Raw genomic sequence first — 26497 nt, 5'->3', positions numbered from 1 at the left:
CTGTCTTGTGCTTGAGACAGTTTCCTAAGCTTTTTTCAACTTACATCTCTTATAATCTGAAGAGTCTCACAGAGCACATGAAATTCTAGATTAAAAAAAGAAAAAAAAAAAAAATCTGTTGTTAATTCTATTATGCCTTTTTCCCCCTTTTTTTCTTCTGTTTTATTGTTACTGTAAGTGTTTTAACAGACTAATACCTGCTGGGTGGACATTATTGTTCAGAAGGCATTAGATCAGTATTTTAGAGATCAGTACACAACAGATAATACAAATCTAAATTATTTAAATAGAAGAAGTAGAAAAATATTAAAAAGCCAACAGATTGCATACTTTATTTAGCAGTTTTCCATTAAAAATAATTTAAGTGTGAAGAAGTCAGGAGTGCCAACTGGGCACTTTTTAGCTGGTGTCATGTAAAATTTACAATTTTACGTGACAAATTTCAAGCAAATTTGGGAAATAATGGAAAAGAGGTTTGTGTTTGGCTGTGTGGTACTGATTAAATGGTTATACATGGATCACTCCTTGTGGTTATATTGCTAAAACTATATTAATTATATTCATATTATTATTGTCTTAGATTCAAGCGAAAACTACCATGGCATATTTGTGCCCATATCTTCTGTCTCTAGTGTCAGATTTCTTCCTGAGGTAATTCCGTGTGGGAAAATCATTGCCAGAAACTGAGCCATTGCCATAATACTCATGTTCTTATGGAGATTCTCTTTGACTTCAAAAATCTGGTGGAATTAATCTTTATTTGGTGTACTAGCAAAAATTAGGCAGATTACATGCTAAGTCCTGAGAGTGGTTTGTCTCCCCACTACTTTTGAATTTCCCATTATCTAGAATGGCTGTCACATCAACTAACATGTAAACAGATGCATGTATAGCTTCTTTCTCACTGAAATTAGAAATATAATTTTGAATACTGTAGTACTCTTCTTCTAAAAGATCATTAAAGTAACATGATGCAGCTTGTGAATTTAGGTGATATTTCTATAAAAATCAGGTTATATAGGACACAAAGCTACACCAAAATGTTTATATCCATTCAATAAGTTTGAATTATCTTAATCAGATACATAAATTTTATCTAGCATAATCCTTGGTTTTCTATTATTATTTGGGTTCTTTTCTAGAAACAAGTTTTTGGGGCTCTTTTTGTGTATTTTTTTTCATGTACTGAAATAGTATCTGACTGTTTTTCTGTTTTCTCAAAAACGCATTTATATCTCTCTTACTGTGGGAACACAGTCATCAAAATAAATTACTTATTCACAGTATCAGGCCATGCACAGAGAAACTTACTAGCTTGAGATTATGTCTTCTACCCAGAAGAGGATGGCTGAAAAAGTAAATATTTGCAAGACTTAATTCAGAATCTGATGTGGTTCAGAAACTGACTATTTAAGGAAGGAATTCTTCTTGATGGAAAGCTATGTAACAGTTCTGCATTTGTCCAATTTTATGTTCAGTGAATGCATTGGAATTATTAAGTCTTATAGATATTTACATGGGCTCTGAGCCTCTGAAATGTTTTTCTTTCTTCCAAGAGCATTGACTGTGTGCTTCTGTGTGGGTAAAAGGCTACACATTTCAAAACTTCAGTCACTGCCCACATTTCAGAAAAAAAAAAAAAAATCAAAAAATGGAGTCTCAAGTCCATCGTGTTACTGAATGTCATGGTTTTCAGCCCAGCTGGAGATGAAACACCACGGAACCACTCACTCAGGGTATCATCCCTCCACCCTGGTGTAATGGGAAGGAGAATTGAAGTAAAATTTATTTGTTGAACAAGAACAGTTTAATAAGCAAAAGTAAAGTGAAATACTAATGGTGAATAAGTATGTGAAAAAAACAAATGATGCATGTACTCACCACATGCTGACCAATGCCAGGCTCCTGAACCCAGATCAGCTACCCTTTCAGCAGCTCCTCCCAGTTTACATACAGGGCATGACATCCTGTGGTGTCTCTGGTCAGTTCAGGTCACCTGTCCCAGCTGTGCTCCTCCCCAGTGTTTTTGGTATACCTGTTCAGTGGCAGAGCATGAGAAAAGGAAAAATATGGGTCCTTGACCTATGATTAACACAATTTAGCCAATAATCAAATCATCAGCATGTTGTTAACACCATCCTCATTCCAAATCCCAAACACTGCACTGTAACAGCTACTGAGAAAAAATTTACCTTTGTTGAAAACAGGAGACTCAATTCTCTCTCTTACCTAACAGAAATCTTTTTGTCATCTTAGAATAATCAAAAAGTGGTTGGAAAAGACTCTAAAATCATTGAGTCCAATTGTTAACCCAGCACTGTCAGGTCCACCACTAAATCATGTGCCACATACACATGTTTTTTAAACACTTGCAACAACATTGATTCCAACATTTCCCTGCTTAGATTTTTTCCTATCATCCAGTCTGTACCTCCCCCGGTGCAACTCTTTGTCTTCCTTTGTCAATTAATGGAACTCTCAGGTTGTGACACTTTAGCCTACTTCTCAAATTTTAGATGTCTTGCAGATCCCTAAGCAACCCAAACCAGTGCTGGTAAATCCTTGATAGTTTGAAACACAATTAATGTCTCTGTAAGAACTGCTGGAAGAGCGTCTGTCTGTAAAGAAGAATTACTCCTTTCTGTGTAAGCGAGGTCTGAGTCACAGTAACACTCAGTTCATATTAAAGCCAAAGTAGTACAACATGACATGGCCAACCCACATCATATGGCAGCCAGTTTTTTTGAAGGAGTGTTAAAAAAAAAATCTAGTGCCTAAAAAATATGGAAAACAGAGACTAAATCAGTTTTGCTTACATTTATTTGTAGAGAAGTACAGAAAATACTCTACACAAACATCATAGTGCAAACTACTCTGATATTTTTGAGACTAATTCAGAGACTACTCTACAGTTTTGAAGGTTTTGCTTTTTTGTATGAAGAGATCAAAATTTTAGTCCTGAGATCCAAACAGATTTCCGTTTTTTTTACCCAGGTCCTGTTATAATACAGTATTTCAGGGTATATGTCCAACCTAAAATTTATGTGTAAATGAACTCTCATTTTCAACAGTAATGTAACAATGAACATTTTAGACAACTGACACCAAACCCATGTGTTTAAATCACAGAATCAGTGAGTGACCTGAATTGGAAGAGACCTTAAAGATCATTTAGTTCCACCCCCACTTACCATGGGCAGGACATCTTTCACTAGACCAGGTTTCTGTAAGCCCCATCTAGTCTGGCCTTGAACACTATCAGGAATGGGGAAAATCTTTCATTCAACCTATTTTAGAATCAAGGAATATTTATTGTGACTTTTCTGTATCAAGAAGATAAATAGTGAATTATGTTCAGATTTCTTTTGTACTTTGTTCAGTTAATAAGAGTCAGCAAGGATGAAGTCTGTGTTCTGACAAAATTGTTAAAATAAATCCTTGGTCATTTAAAAAGGCATGGAGAATTTCCAAGAACATATCCAGTGATAGAATAATACGACAAGAAAGAAGATATCTTTTTTCCTCCACCCCCCCCCCCACCCCCAACAGATTGGATGAAAACTTAATATCTAAAAGGTTAAAACTCTGAGATAATTGTAGTAGATAGTGATTTTCTGTGCTAAATTAATTACATCTAAATGTTTAGGAAAGCAAATTGGTTGACATAGCTTGTGTTGAATTTAAAATAGAAATTATAAACCCCTATCATTCTTTTTCCATGCAGATATTAGTTCACTCACTCATTCCTGAAATGAGCTGTAATTTAACAATGAAAAATCCAGAGGAGGAGATTTTAAGCTGAATGTCCTCAGTGTCTCCAAAATAGAATTTTGTGTGCTTTTAATTTCAACTTGTTTGTTTGTTGGTTTGGTTTGGTTTTTTGGTTTTTGTTGGGTTTTTTGGGTTTTTTTGTATTTTTTTTTTTTTTTGTGTGTGTGTGGATGATGAGACTGTGTTTTCACTTCAGCTCAATTTAGACTGGATCCTGTTATGAATAGTTGAGCATCAGAGATACAAGTTCTCATAATTTCTGTGGCATACCCACTACTTGGAGACTAGTTATGTACATTTATGTGTATTAGGTTCATAAAAAAAAAACTTTGCAGGCTTTTCCTGGGAACAACAAACAATGACAGCAGGATTTCTTGAGCCAGCCCCTAGAGACATGGTAAGAGAGCTGTAGGATGCCTCCCCTGCTCAATTCTGCTGCCAGCCTTCCTGTCCCAATGGCATCTCACTCTCTCAGGCACCCTCCAGCTTCTGCTCCAACTTTATTTCTGTATTTCAGCTGCTTCACCAGGGAAGTCCTTGAGTTTTGCTTATTGGTACTCCTAGTGGTCCTTTTAGTGGCTACAAATTTCTGTTGAATTGCTTTTCAAAGCTTAATTTCATAAGCCAAGTGTTAAGAGAAGAAGACAAGCAGCAGTTAAGTCAGGGTCTGAGATAATGTTTATTCAGATGAGGAAACAATGCTCATTCTCAGATTATTTATCTTGAAAAAATTGCAAACATCTTGATGTCATGGTATAGTATAAAGCCAGCGCTATCAACTGAATAATTTTCGTAGAGTTTTAATTCACTTGAGTTGTTAATTAGCTTTACTGCCATACTACTTCTATATGAGCTTTAAGAGTGCAGTTGTGCCTGTCAACTCCTATTAGTTATGCAACAGATATTACCTTCAGGGCTCCCAAAGTATGCCTGACTGTCGTGGTCACTGACCATGCAAGATTTCTGCTGCAAACAGTAATTCCAGATGACAGCATTCCCTTGATCCCTGTATATATATATGAGGGAATTGCATGAGCAGAGGTCATTATCATCACATGTCATTTATTGCATAACTGGGTGTGATGTTAAAACAAAAATATGCTTTGCTTATCATAGAACCTGTGGGGGAGAAAATGTTTCCTGGAGCATTGCTGGTAGGGAAATCTTGGATAAATAAGTTATTTTTAAAAATATGTTTCACATATAGTTTTTGAACTACCATTTGGAAGTTGTAAGGTGTTAGCTATTAATTTATGAAAACAGATGTGACAGAAATAATAACTTGTAAAGCTCTGGGGAAAACTCCATTTACTTTGAGACTTTCCTTGTAAAAGGCTTATGATATAAGCACAAGGAATAAAGCCCTCTTTCTGTCATCATTCAACTCAGAGAATTCCAAGCTCTTGATGAATGAGCAGTCTCTAGTACTTCTGATGAAGTTGGCCACTTGAGTTCCAGAGATATGAAGAGGTGACTGCTTGTTGTAAGTGCTTGCTCTGCAGGTATGTCAAAAGCACAGAGAAATTTCAGAGAGCAGGAGCAACAACTGAATAATTAATCGGCTTGAAAGAACAGTGTTGGCCCCTCAAGTAACAAAGCCTAAAACAGGAGATGTTACAGCAAACAGTGGACGCAGCTAAGGTAGATGCTAATAGATATTATGAATATAAACTGAAGATATTTAGAGGGTGAAAGAACATTATATTAGATATGGGACTCTCTGGGAGCAGAATTTTGAGTAATGATTTGAGTAAAAGCAAGGAAAACTTACACTGATGACCAGACAAAATTGCCCTTAGGATAAACTCCATGCTGCTCAGCAAACTAGTAGGGACTTCATTCCTTTGTTATTTGAGATTATATTGACCAAGGCATTAGAGATTGTACTGTAAGCAGGCTTACCTTGGCACAACAAAGATGTGCAATTTGATAAACATGTCTTTGTTTATTCACAAGGAAAGCAGCAAATGCATGGCACCAGACTGGTTTGCCTTACTGTAGTTCAGAACTTGAACTGTAGTCACAGATGACATTTGTTATCCTTTCCACCACCTGTCACCCACCCGGATGCCCAAGCATATGCCAAAATGTCTGTTTTAATTCCAGCTGAAACAATACCAAGAAATGAGAAAACATAAACAGACACAACATACTTTATAGATTATACTGAAAGTTTATTCTGAGATTCTGAATGTATTATAGACACTAATCCATGTAAATTAGCAACAAGGGCTTCACCCTGTAGGGCTGTAGAGAAATATGTGTGCATGTGTAGATTTGTGCTTCAAAATTCTGATTCAATGTGAGTTGAGATCATTAGCTTTTTATTAACTATGATTTTTTGTTCAGTATGTAACATTACCTATAACCTTAAGGACAGAAGATTTTTTTTTTTTTTTTAATCTGAACAGAATAACACTGCTGGTCTGGCAGTTTTTGAATCCTAATTTAAGACATACAGACAGAAGTTTCAATTATACTTTTGAAAGGCAAGGGAAGAGTGTTACAATATAAATCTCATTTTCAAAGCTGAGCTAAGGGTTTTAACATCAAAGTGTACTGTGTAACATTAAATGTACCTGACCACTAGGATGTAAGAAGCAAATACTGATTAGAAGGTAGGACACAAAACAACATTATATGGTTCATGTAATTAATAGCCAGTGTCTAAAATAAAATACATGAAGGCTATCAGAACAACATTCTCCTTTTTATCATGCAATTTGCATGGAGGTCTACTGTGCTTCCAGTTCCAGAATGGGACTAGGAATACCCACGAAAGTTCTGTTGAACACCTATTTAGTTCAGATAAAAGCTGCTTTGTACAGCTTGAGGAGAAGCAGCAAACCAAGCCCTTTTGAGATATCGTTACTAGCTTTTTTCTTAAGTAAGTAGACTTAGTCTCAGCTTCACCTTAGTGGCTGATAAGATAGACCACCTGGATATGTTTGGGTTTTTTTTAACTGCTTTCTCTTGGAGTGCAGATTAACTACTTACTTGTGGGCTGGTGGGCTCTTACACACTGACTGCTCTGATAAAATTAAAATTAACCTAGTATTTAAAAATATGTATGCATCTTTGTTAAACAGCAATGCTGTTCAAGACAATTTTTTTTTCTTAAAACATGATCACAAATCTTAAAGACTTTTCATCCTTTACCTTACTGTATCTGTGAGATATGTAGCATCTCTTTTCTATAAAGGATAAAATTAACAACTACAGCTTAGTATATCTTAATGTCTGTCAAAATAAACACATATGGAGTGAAAACTTTTCCTTATTAAAATTAATGAGAACTCTACAATTACCCTTTGTATAGATAAAAATTTATGTGTATTGTTGAAGAATTACAGCAATTCAAGACATTTTAATAGAAGTTTTGACAAGTAAAAAATGTTTTTCCAAATACCTAGTAGTTGTATGCATGAAACTTAACATCAGGAACAGCTTAAAATTCAGTTTTATTTTATGTTGTGGATTCACAGGAAATTCGTTCCAACTATTGTTCTGAGTCTTCACAGCCTTTCACTATAACAGCTGAATACATTTTAATGGTTAACTTCAATATCGAGTAGAGCATTTTTTTCACAACGCATATATTACTTATGTTAATCTGACATTAGGTAGATTTTGCTTAGTGAATACCTTAACTTTCTTCTCACATGCCATATTGCAAAGGCTGCCTTTTGGAGTGGCAAGAATGCTCCTAAGTGGGTATGTTGAGTTGAACCTCCTTATGTGTGAAATGTGAAATGTGTCTCTGTTGGTATGAAATTGGCCAGTTCTGTTCTTCTTCTGCTGTGATAGCTTCTGTATGGGGGATGTTGCCATCATTTTGAATCTTCTTTTGTTTCTAAATTTAAATCAGTAGTTACCTTTTATTAGCTATGTCTTGATTTGAAATTATTTTAGTAGATGCTGAAGCTTCCATAGGCTATTTTAGTTTGTGTTGTTGATTTCTAAGTATTATTTAAATCTTCAAACTCTAGAATGCACATGGATTTGATTATTCTAGTGTTTACATCTTGAGTAACTTCCTATATAATTTTATTCTACAGGAATTTGCTGCACTGACTAAAGAATTAAATGCATGCAGGGAACAGCTGCTTGAAAAAGAGGAAGAGATTTCAGAACTAAAAGCTGAAAGAAACAACACAAGAGTAAGTACACAGCAGACCTTTTCTGGATATCACGTGTGTTTAAACTTACATATAAATCTAGATCTTCCTTTGTATGAATAAGAAGACAAAAATCCAGCATTTTCATGAGTGAAGGAGATTCTAAGTCGCAGGACATATCTACCATGCTACAGTCCTGAAGGAAATGAGTGTTAGCCATATTGCAAGCAGTTACAATTACAGGAGATTTAATATGTAACATGGTAAGGTCATTCAATTTAAATGTCTTTTAAAGCAAGGGACTGATGCAGCCTTCCAAGCCTGAGTAGTCTGCGCATGTCCTCATCTCTAATCAAGGCAAAAGACAAGGTTACAACAGACAACCAGTTTTGCCTTGTGCCTTGGATTCGATCTGAATAAGGATGAGATGGAGGCTGCCACACAAACCAGAGGCGGCCTATTGTTTAGTCTACATGCAGCCTTGTGACCCTTGAAGTAAAAGTCATTTGCCATACAACTGTGGGGGGACGGACTGGAGGTTCAATCCTGAAATTTATCATGTTCTGCTTCAATCAGAAATACTATTCTGTCTGGGAACAAGAATATATGATACAGCGCCTTCTGAAAATTCTCAAATGATGGACAGAATTGTTTTCAGAATAAAATAATTTGCATATGAAGTTGTCTAGGCAAAGGCAGAATTGATCTAGAGGGTAGCAGAGGAGACTTTATGGTGTTTGTAGAAAAGTGTGAGAAAAGAGATGGAGTAGTCCCAGATCAGGTGGGAGTCAGGCTGGTAGTGAACATACAAAATAGATCTCGGAGGTTGAACATCAAGGATGACTTCTCATATCCATATTTTGTTCTGTGATCTGTGTAACTTTTCCCATTTTCCTCTTCTTAATAAGCTAATAGCACTTTGGGTGCTCAGCTAACATCTCTTCTTTGTCTAATGTGATTTGTATTTTGAAGAGACTCTAACAATATATATGTTAAAAGACCTGAGAGAGCCTTTCTCCCTGCTTTCGTCTTCCCATCTATAGCACCATAGAGTGCCATAGAGTTCAGAAATTCAAGGACAGTTGAAATGGATGCCTAGAAAGAAGCAAAGTTGACCCATCTACCTCTGTGCTTTCCTGGATGTTCAGGAGATTATCACATTTAGCACAAAGTTCTTAGAGGTGTTGGTGTGGAAAATCTTATGGGAGGTATAGGTGAGACCTACTTTTTCTCCCATTAATTAATGTTGAGAAACGTGTAGGAATTGCACTGCATTTTCCAGGTTTAGCAAATCATGTCAGCTGGAGAAAGGTCTGAAGACTTTCTATAGCTGCTTAAATAATCAGTAACTCCCTCATGTGTACTGTTTTCGTATTTAATAAAAAAAAAATGCTTTATCCATTTCACTCCAAAGTCCACTGAACATCAGCCTTAGTGTGTTAAAACTGCAGTGCACCAATACCTATGTGGGTCTGATATAAGCAGTGCAGTTTAGCAAAAATTCCAAGACAGCCGAGTAGCCTAAGATAGTCTTGTCAAAGAACTGTGAGAGAAAAGAAAGATGACTCAACTGCAAGTCATCTCCTAAGTCAGACTGATCTCTGTCATAGGCAGTTTCTTTGCAGAGCAAGAAGCTTAAAGATCATCCATTCCTATGTTTTTTGTGCTGCATAAAAGAAAAATCGGGGTAAGAGATTTTCCAGGAGAACTAATATCAACAAATGGGAGTTACAGTGTTATAATCCTTGCAAGTCCTTACAGTTAAAATTAGTAAATGCTAACAGTGTGTTTTCAAAATGAGGATGAAGCTAGAGATCAAAATGTTTAGGCTATGAAAAAAAAATATAGGGAATGCAGGAGATGTTACAGCAAACAAGGGGAAGACAGAGTCCAAATATTAATGGGGAAGAAGATAGAAAAAATGCAGACATTCCTTACCCTGACCTCTAGCATTTTCATTAATAAGTTATTATCCCGTCATGTCATATTTATGTTCTTGCCAGGCGTTAAGCTACCATATACTACAACATATCCCAGCGCTAGCTGTAATACTCATGCTGTCTTCTGTAGGGACACTCCTTTGATAGGAAAGATGAGTATTTTAGATGCAAAGCTGTTGTTTTCAACACAGTCTCAGTGATGTGGTAGTGATGAGATTTCCAGCAGCAGTCATTGGGAAGGCAGTGCCTATAAAGAGGCACTTATGCAAACTGAAATTTATGGTACTATTAATGCAAAACAGCATTAATATTTTGTAAGGGAAAAAATTGCTCCAAATTTTTTCTTTTCATTTAGCAAGGATTGTAGTAAAACAATAATATTTGGAAGACCACTGATACACTTCCACAGTGAGAAAATTAAATGTCTTTTCTCATATATAAATTTAGTCCAACTAATGCATCTTTCATCCATCCCTCTAATGTTCACACTTTAGCCAGCCCTAGCTTGGCTACTTTAATGAGGCTCACCTGACCCTTCAGGACACACTCATGCACAGCCACATATAGTGGAACTACTCATGACAACTACTTTGTTCCAAGTGGCACTTCCTGCTGCTTTTATATGAAGATGCTCAGTTCCAAATTGCAGCTTCTGGATTATTTAATCGAACCTTTTCTCTCCTTGGGATAACAACAAAAATGATATTGTTTGATTTGTCCTGCTTCAAACTGAATATCAGCAGAAAGGAATGAAAATGACAATTCTGTCAGGTCCTGAGTGCACACCGGCCTTCTAGGTCCCGTTCACATATTCAGTTATAACTAACTGGCAGTATTTTATTTACTCTAGACCCCCACCTATGTGTTTCTTTATTTTCTGGCAACAGCCTCACACGTATTTTGCTCATCACATAAACAAAACACAAAACTGATTTCACATCCTGATTTCCCACTCTATGCCAAGCTGTAGTAGTAGACCTTGATGGTAAGACGTATTAGAGAGAGACCATGATGGATTTACATCCTTTGGGACACGTACACTTCAGATCTTAGCCAAAATACCACAAACTAAATCTTACCCCAATAGTTAATCAAGTTGCTATTCAGTCCTTCTAGCAGCATTCTTAGGCATTTGCTGTTGAATGTGTATTTTTGCTGCCTATGATAATTAACTTTTTCTGACATATTACAGTAGAAATATTTTCATGTTAAGAACAAAGCTGGCAACTCAATTTATCAATACACGAGGAAAAGTAGAAAGTGTGGCAACGCTGATTGCGTGGCGTTGCTGATGGGAAGACAGACAGGTTCTCTCTGGAAGACCATTCTATGGGACTTTGAAAACAGATACCAAAATATCTTAATACAAATTCTTACAGTTATTTCTCTGGATATTCTCTAGATAGAATGATCACCTATAGCATGTAGAAAGATAGCATCTTTTCTGAAGCTGGAAGATAAGTCTGTGTGGTCTAGCATGTTATTTAATGGAAATTACAAAATAACACTACTTTAGCATTTAAATTAAAATGAAAATTTTTTTTGTCTCAGTCTGTATTCTTTAAAAGTAGGAAAAAATGCATAGGATTATCTTATTACATCAGAGTACTATTATGAGAAAATTTGGGGGTTAGTTTGGTAGCTGAAAAAAATATGCTACGCTACTGCTATTGATTAATCTGATTATGGATTTTTCCCTACAACAGCAAAAAGTACCAGACACATACATGTGCTTTTTACATAAAGCATAATTTTTTTACACAAATTGGTCTGAAATATTTTAGTTCTGACAGCTTAGAAACAAAAATAATTATACCTGTGTACATAAATTAAACAGCAGTAACAGACAGTGTCATTAATGTTTTTTTGCTTCATGCCCTAGGAGACGAAATACTCATTAAAGTGAACAAGGCTGAGTTATATCTAATTTTATTAGTATTTTTTTGTCTCCATTTCTTATTGAATGGTTTGTGAAACATCTTCAATTATGCGTTGCAGTCTCATTATACCTGTAGATCAGGACTTAACCCTATATTTTATGATTCAAATTCCCTTCTACTGTATTGAGAAACTCTAAGAATATATTTTAAAGTGCAATTTCACCTATTTTAGCTAATTTTCTCATAGTCCTTTTAATTAAATCAGTTCCATAGGTGCTGAAAATTAATCCAATACTCTATTTCTTTTTTAAACATGAGTCTTACTGTCTAAAAACAGTGTACACATGAAGATGTGTGTCTGTCTCCTAAAATTCTGCAAATAGCAAAGCATTAATTCAATAAGTAACAATATATATCATTGCCTCAACATTAATAACTGTCTTGTAGATTCTTGTCTCTTCTTTAAAAAAAGAAAACTTCTGTCAGAAAGTAGTGCAACAACAGATAGTAAATGTAATATATAGTTATTCAACAACTATGTGGTTTTTTATAACTATGTGTTCTTAGATAATAGTTATTATATTTCTATTCATTATTCCTATAAAACCCCTTTACTTCCTGTTACTTTGTATCATCCAGTCATTACATTTTCTTTCATACCTTGGTTTCACATGGGTGTGATTTTATTAAGGTTTTGGGTTGCTTGCATTTTGGTTTCTGTACAGAAGGACTGACATGGGACACACTGCAGTAGCTGGGCTGCAACTTTATTTTTTCACAGAAAAATTTTCAGTGTTAATTTACCAGTGTAGCTGTTGGAGGTCACACCACCTGACCACAGGTGAAAAGTGGTTTCCATCACTGTGGAACAATGCTGAAGAAAATAATTGATTTTGTGACTGATTTTAGAGATAGTCTTCAACCCCATGTCTACTTATTTTATCTTCTCTGCTCTCAGCGGAGATGGAGATTCACTGAACAATGGGAATTCTAAATATAGACTGAAAGAAAATTCAGTTTTTCTTGCACTGGTGAGAAATTCTGAGCTGAACCTCAATAGAGAATTTTCTTCTTAAGAGGGTTAACTCATTCCTCTAAGCTAAGTCTGTCTCATTTCAGTAAAAGTCTTTCCTTCTATGTTTTCTTCATGGTATTTAATTATTCATGACTCTCCTTTTCTCTCCATTACCGTTCACTGGTTCTTTAATGTCTCCATTTATTATCCTGCTGTGAACTTTTTCTACAAACAAGTATTCTGAAAATAATGTAAGTTAAGATAAAATGTTTTATATTGATTAAAATACAGGTCCTGTAATAGCAAACTCTGCTGAGTCACACTAATTTCAACTTATTGAGCCATCATTCCTAAAAATGAGTGTTTTACCTTCTTTCATTTTCTATAGGTAAATCAGTGTCCATGTAGTCATGATGGTATGGTGTAGTAGAGCAGAGCAGGTGATAATCTACACCAATGTAGTTTGTACCATAAAATCTAACCATGCATCACTTCCATGATTGTTTTATAAGTGATTTGAGAAATAGAGGAAGCTAGGTATATTCTAAAAAATTCTCCTTTCATGTTCATTTACTTCTAACAAATACTTTAAAGATGCTACATTCATTTTAAAAATATGCACTAGAGCACTTTTCAGTCTTTAAATTATTATTTTTATATATTTTTTATGCTTATAAAAAGTCCAGAGTTCCAGAAATTATCCTATTTACATAATATACGATTATCATCACGGCATCTTGAGCATCATAAAATTTGCCCAGCATAAAAATCACTTGTCAGATTATTTCATAATTCATTGTCAAGCTTATGCTTTCCAGTAGGAAAAGCATGGCAATGATGCGTGGGTGATTCTGTCCTACCTGCTGCTGTTGATCTTCATCTTCTTTTCTCTGCAAGCTGCCTGTCCCTCTCAATGCTTGACAACTGTAACAGTTTGACAGTGTGAGGGAGCAGAAAATGCTCAGCAGCCCATGATCACTATTAATGCCAGAGTTTGGTTGCAACTTACTGAAATCCCTAAAGCTGTTTCTAACAATTCTTTTGCAGTTTAAATGAATTACCATTATCATTAAAATGTTATTTCAATGTGAAATCTTATTCTCACAACTATTTGGAATATTAATTATTGAACTACATATGTGGAGGAAAATTCTCAGCATGCCCACAAGTTATTGTGGTTTCCTTCAGACTTTAAACATTGGTTGTACACACTATCATCTTCAATGTCAATCTTTTATGTTTATATTCCCTTCCCCCATCATTGTAGCCCTGAGACACTTCATAATTCTGTCCGTGTTGTTGACATTTCCACTTGCCAGGGAAGCAGGGAAGATTTTTTTTAATATAATTACCCCTTTTTTAATATAATTGGAATTGGGTAAAAGTTGAATAAAACAGCAGCTATTGTTATTTGTCCAAAGTATTGCAACAAAACTGGTGAAGGGTCTGAAGCACGAGTCTTACAAAGACCAGCTGAGGAAGCTGGGGGTGTTTAGCCTGGAGAAAAGGAGGCTCAGTGGAGACCTTATCACTCCCTACACCTGCAGGTCAGGTGGGGGTCAGCCCCTTCTCCCTTGTCAGGTAACAAGTGATAGTACAGAAGGAAATAGTCTCAAGTTACACGAGGAGAAGTTTAGGTTAGGCTTTAGGGAAGATTTCTTCACCAGGAAGATGGTCTTGGTGATTGGATCCAGCATTGGAACAGGCTGCCCTGCTCCTCCAGGGAAATGGTAGGGTTGCCATCCCTGGAGGTATTTAAAAGATGTGTAGATGTGGCGCTTGGGTACTTTGTTTAGTGGAGGACTTGGTAGTGCTGGGTTAATGTTGGGACTTGATGATCTTTGTTTTTTCCAGCCTAAACAATTCTGTTATTCTGTGAATCTAGCATTTCATCAGAGCAGGGGGCAAGCATTTGCTATCAGGTTCTCAGTCACAATCAGATGTCCTATGCCCTTAGGTTTTTTTTCCCTTTCAGCAGAACTGGGAGTAATGTTTCACAAAGAGACGTGGTTAATAGTATTCCCTGATCAGCTCGTTTTGCAGTTAACAGTGCTCATAGAATTTTTGAAGAAATCAAGATTTTTGTTGAAAAGCAAAAATAAGAAATTTTTACAAACAAGAAACCTATGTTAGCATGCCTTTTTGAGCATTCCTAGAGCTGATGGTAAGGAAAATTCCAGTGTTCAGAGGTAGTTTCCAGAAGAATGAGTGACTGCAACTGCTTGAGTAAATAGGAACAGAAAGAAAAGGTATGAAATGCTCACAAGCACTGGTTTAGGTCTCCATGGGTCTTTTGACACAGCTGTGGCAATGTATATACAGCAAAATAGGCAACACAGCATTTTGCACTTGTTTATGTAACAACTGTGAAATGTATGCAGACATTGGAATATGTCTTTTTCTCATCTGAAATAGTACTTCTCAGTTAAAAAACTAACTTAGCTTTTGTGTATGTTAAATGGGTGATTGTCACTAGTTTAGTATTATGTATTATGCCTGTTTCTAACATGTCAGTAAGGTAACCTAAATATGTTATCAGTAGCTCTGCAAAAGGCTGGAGTGCTGTACTGTTCATCTCAAATTGCAAACTCCTCCACAGTCACCCCATTAGAAATCCTGAGTTCCCACCACTCTGCTCAATTCCAATACTTGTAAACCTTGTTTAACTTGTTTTGTCTCTTCATCACTCTTTGATCTCCATTCTGCTTTTGCTTAGCAAGTTTCTTGTTTTCTGTCTGTGCTGACTTCACATTCCCTATTGGGATTGTCAGTGTGAACCAGTTCAAAATGAGCTTCTGGATGTATTTTAGAAGGTTTTTTTGTGTGTTCCTTATTTATCTCTCTGCTATAGATTATGTGTAATTCTTTCTGGCATATTTTTCCATGTCACCATCACTTTTCTTCTCTCCTAAACTGGATTTTCTCATTTTCCTTTCCAACTTAGTCTCACATACAGGCTCTCAGACATCCCTGACCATCACAGCATTTGTCTGCAAGATATGTGATTTAGGGTAGTAGGACACCAAATTTACCATATTAGCTCAGTTAGGCCAAAAAAGAGATTTTTTAGGTTTTAAGGTTTTGTTACCCTGGACTGGTTTAGTGGGTGTAAGTTTGAGCATTAGACAACTACAGACCTATGGAAGGAAAAGCCATACTAAAAACTCAGCTGTGGATCAATGTCTTCCCTTTCTTCCCAATTTCTTCAGAAAACTGTAGCCTTTTGGCTGGATTTAGAAACATCCAGACGCAGCTATGGTACAGTGAAAAATTTCTGCATAAAGAGAACCGATCAGGACAAGCTAGGCTCTAACAGAATCAGCCAGGAGGTGGGAATGACTGTGGGCAAATCTAAGTGCACAGAGTGGATCAGAGTCAGATTCTGGCTACCCCAGGGCTATGGAGTGGGTCAGAGTTAGGCTGCACAGAGAAGGAAATATTGCACCCTCAAAGATTCTTTCAAGAGGCAGGACAGAGAGTAGATTGAAAATTAGAAATCAGCTATTGACTTACTTTCCTCCAGCTTTCTCCCAGATAAACTACATGGCCTAGAAAAGCCATGACAATACGAGAATTTAGATCAAAATTCAGCAATTCAGTTCTATTTATGATAGCAGTTAATTATTTATTTAAGTACTACTATGAACAGAAATACTCTGTAAATGTTTGGGCAATATTCTGATCTTATTTACTATGCAAACTTCCCACAGCCCCACACTGAATTCTTGATGGCTCTATCATTAAGAGGTCTCTTCAAATTTGTGTGCTATTTTGGACTGCCCAAAATCATTAAAAATCCACCTATATCTGCTGTTAGCCCTTCAGGGATGAGAAAGCTTGTGATTTCTTGTTCATTTGCTTTTGATAAATACAGGCCATGAGTTGGATTCAGAAATGACCTTCCTTTCTTGAATTGCAGGGAGTCATTATAACTCTTGTTGTATTAACATTGTTCACATATTCTTTCGGTACTTTTTGAGAAGAATATATTGTAGCATAATAACCAGGTGCAAATCCAGACATGAGAAGCATTTTTTAAACAAAGAGGACACCAAACCATAATCATTCTTAATCTGACTTATTATCAACATATAACCATGTCTAGTAATTAATGTAAGAATAAAAACCATTATGTAACTGAGAATAACTGTAGATTACAGATAAATAAATACATTTACTAATAGTAGCTATATTAAGAACCACATGAAAGGAGAAATATTAAACAATTGTCCATGTAACTTTCAGATTTCCAGTTCAATGACTTAGATATAATTGTTTGTTGCAATTACAATATGTTTAACATGCATTCTGATCCATGAATTTAGCTACCCTGATTTAACCTTACAGCTAACCAATTCTCTTTAATGTTCAGGCACTAAAAACAGCAATGGTAGCCCTATGAATGTATAGACAAATGAGGAATTTTCTGTACAACATCAACATACCATTTAAATTTTTTCTTTAACCTCAGAGTATCAATGGAAACTAAATATCATATGTTTTTAAATGTTATTTATGGTCTATTTTACAGATGTTTTATGGACTTCTCTGGTTTTTGTTGCATTTTTAATAGAACAGAGACAATATTTTAAAGCATGTGCTAGTGACGAGCACCATTAGCTATGACAGTTCTAATTAATAGACTTAAAAATCTAGTAAAATAGACTGTTCACTCCTACATATTTTGTTAAGTGCTTTCAAGATAAATTGAAAATATATTACAGTTAGGCTGAATTAATTGTAAACTTATTTAATATTTTTTGCATGATTCTTTAGACTGTCTTTGCTTATTTGGCTGTCAATACTCATCAATTACTATCACAAATTATAGATAAATATGTAATTAATTTAGTAAAATAGTGACCCTATGCTTAATGATTTGTTGTTCTTGCTTTTTATAGCAGAGTTTTAAGTGAAATCATGAGTGGATCTTCTATTTTTCCATTTATTTTCCCTAGTTTAGAAACATGAAATATTGCTAATAGTTCCAGCAATCTCTCCTACAATGAAGTTGCCAGGAAAATTGCTGTGTGGTATCATGCACTTTGTAGTTAGAATTTCTGTGGCATTTAGGGGCCCAGAAATTAACAACTTTTTATTTCAAATCCAATAGCTGTTACTGGAGCATTTGGAGTGCCTTGTCTCGAGACACGAAAGGTCCCTGAGGATGACGGTGGTGAAACGGCAAGCACAGTCTCCCTCAGGAGTTTCCAGTGAAGTTGAGGTCCTCAAAGCTTTGAAATCTCTGTTTGAGCACCACAAGGCTTTGGATGAAAAGGTACAGTATGGAAAAAAAAACTTACTGAATACATTCTTTAACTTGCCTAGTCGTGCTTTATGATGCAGCAGAGCAACAGTACAGTTTGTTTGCTCCTTGGAATAAATCCTGTACTTAGAGTGTTTACAGGTGTCCAGAGAAATATAGATGGTAAGAAGGTGTCACCAATGGCTGTAATGCACTTGAGATCACTTCAGCTATCTTTTGTAGACAATAGAAATTACTTTTCAAAATAAGCAAATCTCACGCCTATCAGACATGCTTGTCCTATTTAGCACTAAATAATGATGACCCTGTGGGATTTATTCAGTGTAAAATGTGCTTTTAAGTTATGGCCATGAAAATGTAGGTATATCTCAAATTTTAAAAATACATAGAGAGAAAGAATGAGATGTTCCTAACTACATAAAGGAACTTGGCTCTTAGTTACTTTTAAGAGGAAATCTTCCTAAATTTCAGAGATCTTTTTAGCTTTTGCTACATAAGGAGAGTGTTCCCTTTACAAGTAGCATAACCCAAAGTAAATAGTCCATTCTTCATTATCAGAGGTGATGAAGGGCCTGCAGAATCAAGTTAAAAACCAACAATAACGGCATAAAATCATGCTAATGAAGAAGGTCTTTCCCGTGCATTCCTCATGTATCCTCTGCTGGAAAGACTGTATTCAAAGTGAATGAAACTTTGTACAACTATGAATTAGCACCTTGAGTACTGTATACATGAATTCAGGAATTCAGTTCAAGTATAGAAACAATAATGATTGATGTAGGTGAAAAGAAGGTGATGTATCTGAATTAGTAAGTGCCTCAAAACTCCACATGCAGGGAGCATGTGAGAAACAGGGCTCATGAGCAAAGAACCTCATTCCTTGTGGGGACTGTTTTGGCTGATTTGCTCATTGCTGCTGCTGAGTTGCTTCTCTGTTTGAGATGGCTGGGTGAGCAGGGATGACATTGTACAGAACAGCATCTGAAACCATTGACTGCACAGATGAGCTGTATTGTACAGCACCATTTTAATGGTCTCACAGTAACAAATTTAACTTTCAGAAATATACTCAGAAAGTTGACTTCACTTAATGATGTTGCTGTAGATATATAACATTATATATCGCATTGGTAATGAAAAGATGAGACACTTTTGTGGGTTATGAGTCATACTAGGCTGACTATCAGGTTCAAAGCTGAATAAATTTAAGGAACTTAGACCAAATAAAAACTTATTATGTGTTTAGGTGTATCTTTTGGATTATATGTTCTACTCAGATATCATGAAAGCATCTTTAAAGAAAATCTAGAAAAGGAAATATAATGACTTCTAGCCACTGTAATAAGCTTTTGGATGTCATTAAGACCTTAAAAGTCCTGTATTATTAAAAAGATCTTTTGAGGATTGATGGGGTTTATGCTCTGAGCTTTGATCTTTTATCCAGCACTTTAAATATCGATAAAACTAGGGTAGGGAGTTCTCCAGCTTTTATACTTTTTGACATTGTGTTGGATAAGTATGAGAAACTGTAAGAACGAAACTTGAAATAGATTCTGATTATTCAACAGTTGTGTACCTCTTGCACACTTTCTTTTGTGAATGTTTTAGTATTTTGGTGGTATGCAGTTTATATTACATCCCATTTTGAAAACTATTGTACAGAAATAGATTGAAGCTACATGTAATATTTTGACTTGTGTCATTGAAAAATTTGACTTAGGTTGTTGAAAATGCTATTCTTATTTTAAATGCAACAGATTAAAATCAGTATTCAGCATGTTAAAAAATTTTGGAATGACAAAGGTAGACATCTTATGTATCTAATTGATTCCCGTCCCAGTAGTAATGACAATTTTCAGGACAGAAAAGTCAACCATCTGCAATCATATTAACAGAAGGCTTGTTCCATTATAAAACAAGTTTTAAAATTGGTTGGTGAAAATTGCTTTTTCCAACATGCCGTTTACCTATGTGTGGAACCTTTTTAATTTTGCTGCAATAAATCATATTTTTACTATAAAAAAGCTATTATTTATATAAGAATGTAAAACATTCTGAGATAAGCCCAGTAAACAGTTTAATAAACTATTTTAAAATAATTTGTTATAAAACAAACACACATTATTTTCAAGGACAAATCCTACATAAAAATACTTGGTTTTGTTACAGTGTCTCTGGAAGGATTGGATCAAAGACGTTGCATGTATCACCCAGATACTTGATAATATAATACTTTCACAAATTGTCAGCGTTATGGTGATTTTTATTTAAAAATAATAAATTAAAAATGACTGCATGCACCCAAATGTGCTAAAATTTTTTTATGGCATGTGAGTCATACGTTCGGCATGGTGACAGAAAAATTATATAAGTTAGATTTGTTTCAGACCCTTCAGAAATAAGATATCAATCCCCCTATAAAAATGCATTGAAACTTTTCAGGCACTAGTAGAACAATGTGGGTTGTAGCTCCTCAGAGACATCTGGCCCAACCTCCTGCTCAAAGCAGGGCCAACTGTTTCAGGTTGCTTAGGGTGCTGTCCAATGACTTCTCAATATTTGTAGGCAGAAAACCTATTCTGGTGTTTCACCACCCTCAGTGTAATTTTTTTCCCATAATACCTATCTGGAGTTTCTGTTGTTGAGTGTTGAACTGGTTCCCTTTTGTCCTGCAAGGTCTTCCCTTTCCGTATCTGCAAGAAGAATCTGGCTTTATTTCCTCCACATCTTCTGGTTAGCTGGTTGTAGACAGCAGTTAGATCTCCCACAAACTTTTCCTTCTGCACTTTGACCAGACCCAGCTCTCTCAGCCTCCCTCACATGCTGTGTGCTCCAGCTCATGGCCAGCTTGGTGGGCCTTCATTGAAATCTGCCAATATCTTCTACCAGAAAGCCCAAAACCAAATGCAGCCTCAAAAGTCTGGAGGGAAATAATCATTTCGTCCAACCCACCGGCCAAAATGTGTGCTGGCCTTTTTCACCACTAGGTCTTTTCTGCAAAACTGCTTTCTTTTCCTGAATCCTGTCTCATTCCCTTATGGATTATGCATTTTTGTGGCAATAGAATGCCACGCAGACTTTATTTCACTGGTCACTAACCTCTGAACCTTGCAGTCCAGTCCATTTCTGATGCACCATGGAATCTCCACATCTCACCAGTTTCTCTAGGGATAAAAGGACGATCTTACAGGAAACCTCAGTAAAGACAAAAACCATTCTCTGTTCTCCCCTCATCCATAGAGCCAGTCCTCTCATCACACAAGGCAGTAAGGTTAGCCAGATATCATTTGGTTTTGACAAGGCCATACTGGCTCTCCCCAGTCACCATCTTGTCCTTTATGTGCCTGAAAATGCTTCCTGGAAGATTTACTCTATAACTTTCCCTACATTGGCCAGCTTGTACTTTCCTGGATCTTCCCAGGATAACACCTATATTTCATGAAGAAGGACAAAAAATTTGTGAGTTTTCTCTCATCAGGAATCTCCCTGACTTGTGCTACTTGCAGAGTTGAAAAAGGCCTTACTATGACAAAGTAATCAAGTCTTAGCATCTGTGGATGGAGTCAATCTACTGCCTTTAACTTATGTCTTCCTGTATTGTGGGTAATGCTTCACTCACACAGGTCTCTGCTGTGCTCAGAGACCTGCAGGCAGAATCTCACAGCAAAACTGAGGCAAAAAAACATGATTTATGTTACACTGATGTAACAGCAAAGTAAACAGTGGCCTCTCAGAAAATGTGCACAAAGCTGAAGTAGGTTAATGGATAAAGAGTAATAAACACTGTCAAAAGTGCACTGGAAATATATCATGATCCTTTGCAAATGAATAATGCAAATTTTTCTTTAATTTTTTTCTTCACAAAAAATGTTGACACCAGAACTATTAATGTAGTTGCTATTCTTGGAAAAGCATAACAAAATATTTTCATGAGAAATTTTGCCCTTTAAACTTACAAAAGTATGAAGAAAATCTTAAAATTCTTCCTAAATGCAAATTTTCTTTCATGTTTTCACTTCCTACACTAAAACATCTTGATGTGTTGTAACAAGCTCTGCCACAAAACTTGACTGATCATGAAAGGATTGCTACTTGCGCAGTACAAGAACTACAAAACTCTCCTCATTAGTATAAGAAAATGCAATTAAACCTACTAAGAGATTGGAAGGTGAAAAATAAAATATATCAGTTTCTAGGCAGGCCTGCTTAAGTATAAAAAGAATCAGGAGTGATACCTTATTTCAAAGTCTATTGACCTTTTATCTATTACATGAAGTCTGGGCTCTGCCTTCACCATTTGTCCAAAAGACAGATCACCGCAGATAGATCACAGCTGTGAGTGCATTATTCTGCGAAAACGTGGCTGTCGTTGCAGTTTGTGCAGAGTCTGACAGCTCCTTCAGGATCCCTTTTGTTATCCACATGCCACAAGCCTGGAGAATGAATGCTTGTCATGAGCTTCCCACGTGAGACAGCCAGTCCTGTTTGGCTGAGCCCAGTAGGTACCTTCTAGTAAGTAGGGAGTGGAAAGAGTATGCTTTTAATCTTACCCCATTATCCGTATGAGATCTCAGAAGTGCCAAAAAAAGTCTTCACAGACTGTTTTTGCACTTTTGATGTATTTTGTGAGAATTTTCACTTTAGCACATGGGGATAATGGCAGAGCTAATTTGGTTTGAAATTTTTACCATTACATGTGTCCTTCAGAAGAATCTCATTGTGTCTCCTTGGGTAAGTTGTGTTACAGCAAATGAAATTGATACCACACTAACTGTATTCATTACTATTATTATTATTATTATTATTAAGAAATTTAATTTGACAGAAGCTATACATATTTTTAAAAAAATTTGAATATCTAATTATGCTAACATTTTTAGAAATAAAAAACCAAAGCATATGGGCAGTTCTGGTAGCAATTTTAAATTTTCATCATGTGAGAAGTTAAATTCAGAGACTGTTTTATCCAAGTGTAAGGTTAGGTTATATCTTACAGACAATGAGCATTGTTAAAAAAATGTGAAGTTTTAAACACTAGATTTTAGGAGTGATTTGGGCTAGGACCAATATGAAATTCTGACTCAACATTTCTTATAACCTTTGCTATTGTATAAGTCAGGTGAAATTTGCAGCAGTAGTCATAGAGTGGAAACCTACCTTCAATTATTCACCCTGTCCTTCTTAATGCTACAGGTCTCAAACACTTCTCTTACTGCTGCTAAGTAGCTCATACCTTTGTTGAAGGTTTTTTTTTCCTGCATTGAATAGTTGTAAAACTAATATAAGACAGCACTACAAAATATTTTGTGATATTATATGAGAATATACATGGAATTGTTTATAAAAGGGCAAGTGAAGACAATATTTCCTAGAAATCATTAGAGCTGAATGAAAAATAGGAGCTCATGTTAATGTCATGGTTAGAATCAGGTCAGGAAATACATAGTCCTTATATACAATTCATGAAGAACAAAATGTTACTTGTGCCTTTCTATAGTTCTATTTAGCTTCTAATATCTAGCTGCACATGTTTGTTGTCCTGCAGACATTTTTCCTATTTTGCTTTAAACTTTGGGTTCAACTTTTAAAATGTGCATTTAGAAAGAAGAAAGAAGCAGCTTCTCCAAATGCAGTTTTTGGTCAGTGTTGTAAGAAAAGTGTCCAGTTGATCTTCACAGTGGAAAGCAGCTACCAGATGATACTGTCTTAGCTAAGAATCAAAAACCCACTGGTTCTCTTGAGATTAATGGAAGAAAAGTGTCCTTAATATTGTTGCAAAAAAAATTAGCCTATCTGTGTCAGCATGGTCACTATCTTTTTATTCATCAGCAGGTAACTAGAAGAACTGTAATTCAATAGACTGTTCATGGGAAAAAAAAAGTGATTAAATTCCAGTGTGCAAGTGTTTTTTAAAAAGCTCTGTATGGGCTGCAGATCTGAAGAGAATGAAGAAAGAATTTGACAGCAAGCAAAAAAGTGGGAAGCAGTTGCTAGGAGACAGAGAAAGATGGGTGATATTTTGCACTGACAGCAGTGCTAACATGACATTGACTATGTTACATTTAAAGATAATGTGGTTGCATTTAAAAGCCAGAAGAATACCAGTCATCTGGTCATATGTTGTATACACCCTCTAACATGGAGAGAGCAACTCTTTTCTGCTGTGTCTATGACATTACAGTCATAAAATCACAAGATGGTTTTGGTTAAAAAGAAATAATTAAAAATCACCCATTTTGACCCCCCTGCCATGTTAGGGATATTGCTCACTGGACCATGTTGCTCTAGGGCCCATCCAAACTGGCCTTGAACACTTCCAGGGATGGGGCACCCGCAGCTTCCCTGGGCAACCTGTTCCAGTGTCTCACCACCTTCACAGTAAAAAATGTCTTCCTAATATCTAATTTAAATCTGTCCTCTTTCAGTTTAAATCCCTCACACCTTGTCCTGTCACTACCTGCCCTTGTAAAAAGTCCCTCTCCAGCTCTCTTGTAAGCCCCTTTAGAAACTGGAAGGTGCTGTAAGTTCTCCCTAGAGCCTTCTATTCTCCAGGTATTTGTCCTTTAAAAATGTTTATGATAGCATTTCTGTTAGATCGGTTGACATCTGATTAGTCTTACTTTGTGAAACCTTTTTTAGTAAAGCTCTATCATATGCCCAAGAAAATAGAAATACGTTGAAGAATCACATGAAATTTAAGCAGAGTAACTTCTGAAGTGATACACATGATCTCACTGAGATAATTCGTATTAACTCTAGTTACTCACTTACTGTCACTTCCAGAAAATAGAAAACAGTATGCCAATCACTAATTGGCATTCATCATATGAAAAAAAAAATCCCAAACAAAATGGTCAAATAAAAACAGTTTGCATTTGTTCCAGTTTCTTTTTCTTTAACAAGATGGTAACCCAGAACAACCTTTCCTGCATCTCTCAGAAACTAGAATGGTTCTGTTTGGGTTTTATTTGTTTTGGTGTTTTTTTGGTTTTTTGGTGGTTTTTTTTGGGTTTTTTTGTTTGTTTTTTTTTTTTTTTTTTTTTTGTTGTTTTGGGGGTTTTTTGTTTTTGTTTTTTTTTTTTTTTTTTTGTTATTGTTGTTGTTTTTTGCAGTAAGCATAAATTTGAATATGGAATCCAGTAAAACTGCTTTGTAATGCATTTGTGTATGACTGAGAAAGAAATGTAAAATGAGAAATAATGTTGCAGCTTCTGGGTTGTAAACTACAGCAGATTTCTCCTTTAGATCAGAGTGCTGAAATAACTCTTTATTTTTTTACTAATGGAATCAAAGACTTCCCTCAACTTTAACAGCTGTTATTTGTGTTTGAAAATGAAGAATTAGTTGCAGCCTTTCCAATGTCACTATGGCAAATGTGAATCTGAATGTGTTGTTCACTGGTCAGATGAAAGGGAAAAAGACTTTCTGTGCCAAGGCAGAATTGTTTTCAGTTCCTTTAGCAACTGTTTGATTTCGAGAACAAGTAGGATCCATCAGACTGCAATTTTGCTTAGGTAATTATAACAAAAAGGCAGTGTATTAGCTATGTATGTGGGAGGAAGGTGAGGTAAGATAAGGCAGGGCAGGACAAAGGAAATAACTTCCAGCTGTTGCTCTGTCTTACACTGGTAATGTTCAATGTTGTTGACAATAGGCCAAGAATGAAAAGAAATGTATTTAAATATAATAGCTTGATGGTCAGAATAGAAACATTAATTCTCTACCTAGTTTTGCTGAAGTGCCATGTAAAAACAGTGCCTCCAAATTGTCTGTTGTTTAGAGGCAGTGTTGTTTACAAGCTCTAAAATGGCTGTATAAAACCCACTACGATTCATTTCCACAGTGCCACAGGTTGTAAAGTTTAAGCATAATTCTTCTGATTCCAGCTCCTTGTAGAGCTGTGACATCCTCAGTAATCTAGCCTAGTTGGTTTGAAAATTCTAGCATCATTCAAAGTGAATGTAAATGTTAGACATATTATAATGTATTTTTTTAAACCACATTCTCCTTTATAAAACACTTGGGCTTGAATACATGGAAGTTTCAGAAAAAATTCTATTAAAGTTGCCAACTCATTGTATTTTATTTTGATTTTTAACAACTGCCTGTGTGTGAATTTTCTCTCAATCATCTTGTCCCAATGCAGGACTTAGAGCCAAAAGGTTTGAAGCCAGAAATATGATTGTAATTTTTCCATGTTTTTTTTTTTTAACTTACCTCAGATTTTTGATAATCCGTTGTTATATACCAGCTCCCATTGTGGTTAGAGAAGTCAAAATCAGGCCTCTTGAAGACAGGTCTACACGTCTCACTAGTTGTTTTAAATAAGCCATGTCAAGAGGAACAAAAGCCTCAAAGTACTGCATAAAAACAATATTTGCATTTGTTAGAAAGGGTGAAGAGTTTTATTTTTAAGTGTTCATTTCCTGTATGTGTATTTCATCTTTAGATTTAGTCAGTTTTAAAGTCAATTGAATGTGCTGTTATAGTCTTGCTAACTAATTTTG

General features: G+C 35.7%; 1 protein-coding gene across 4 annotated transcripts in view; it reads left to right on the top strand.

The window, feature by feature from the left end:
* PPFIA2 (PTPRF interacting protein alpha 2) overlaps positions 1-26497 on the top strand; it is a 284919-nt gene that overhangs the window by 162498 nt on the left and 95924 nt on the right. For all 4 annotated transcript variants that reach the window (XM_064419615.1, XM_064419614.1, XM_064419617.1 and 1 more), the window contains 2 exons: positions 7830-7931; positions 17838-18002. In XM_064419615.1, the coding sequence (XP_064275685.1) occupies positions 7830-7931; positions 17838-18002 (267 nt within the window). The remainder of the gene's footprint in view (positions 1-7829; positions 7932-17837; positions 18003-26497) is intronic.

The sequence above is a fragment of the Passer domesticus genome, chromosome 5 (genome assembly GCF_036417665.1).
Source record: "Passer domesticus isolate bPasDom1 chromosome 5, bPasDom1.hap1, whole genome shotgun sequence".
Taxonomy (NCBI): domain Eukaryota; kingdom Metazoa; phylum Chordata; class Aves; order Passeriformes; family Passeridae; genus Passer; species Passer domesticus.
Note: the sequence above shows the minus strand (reverse complement) of the source record. Positions and strands in the feature narration are given on the sequence as shown.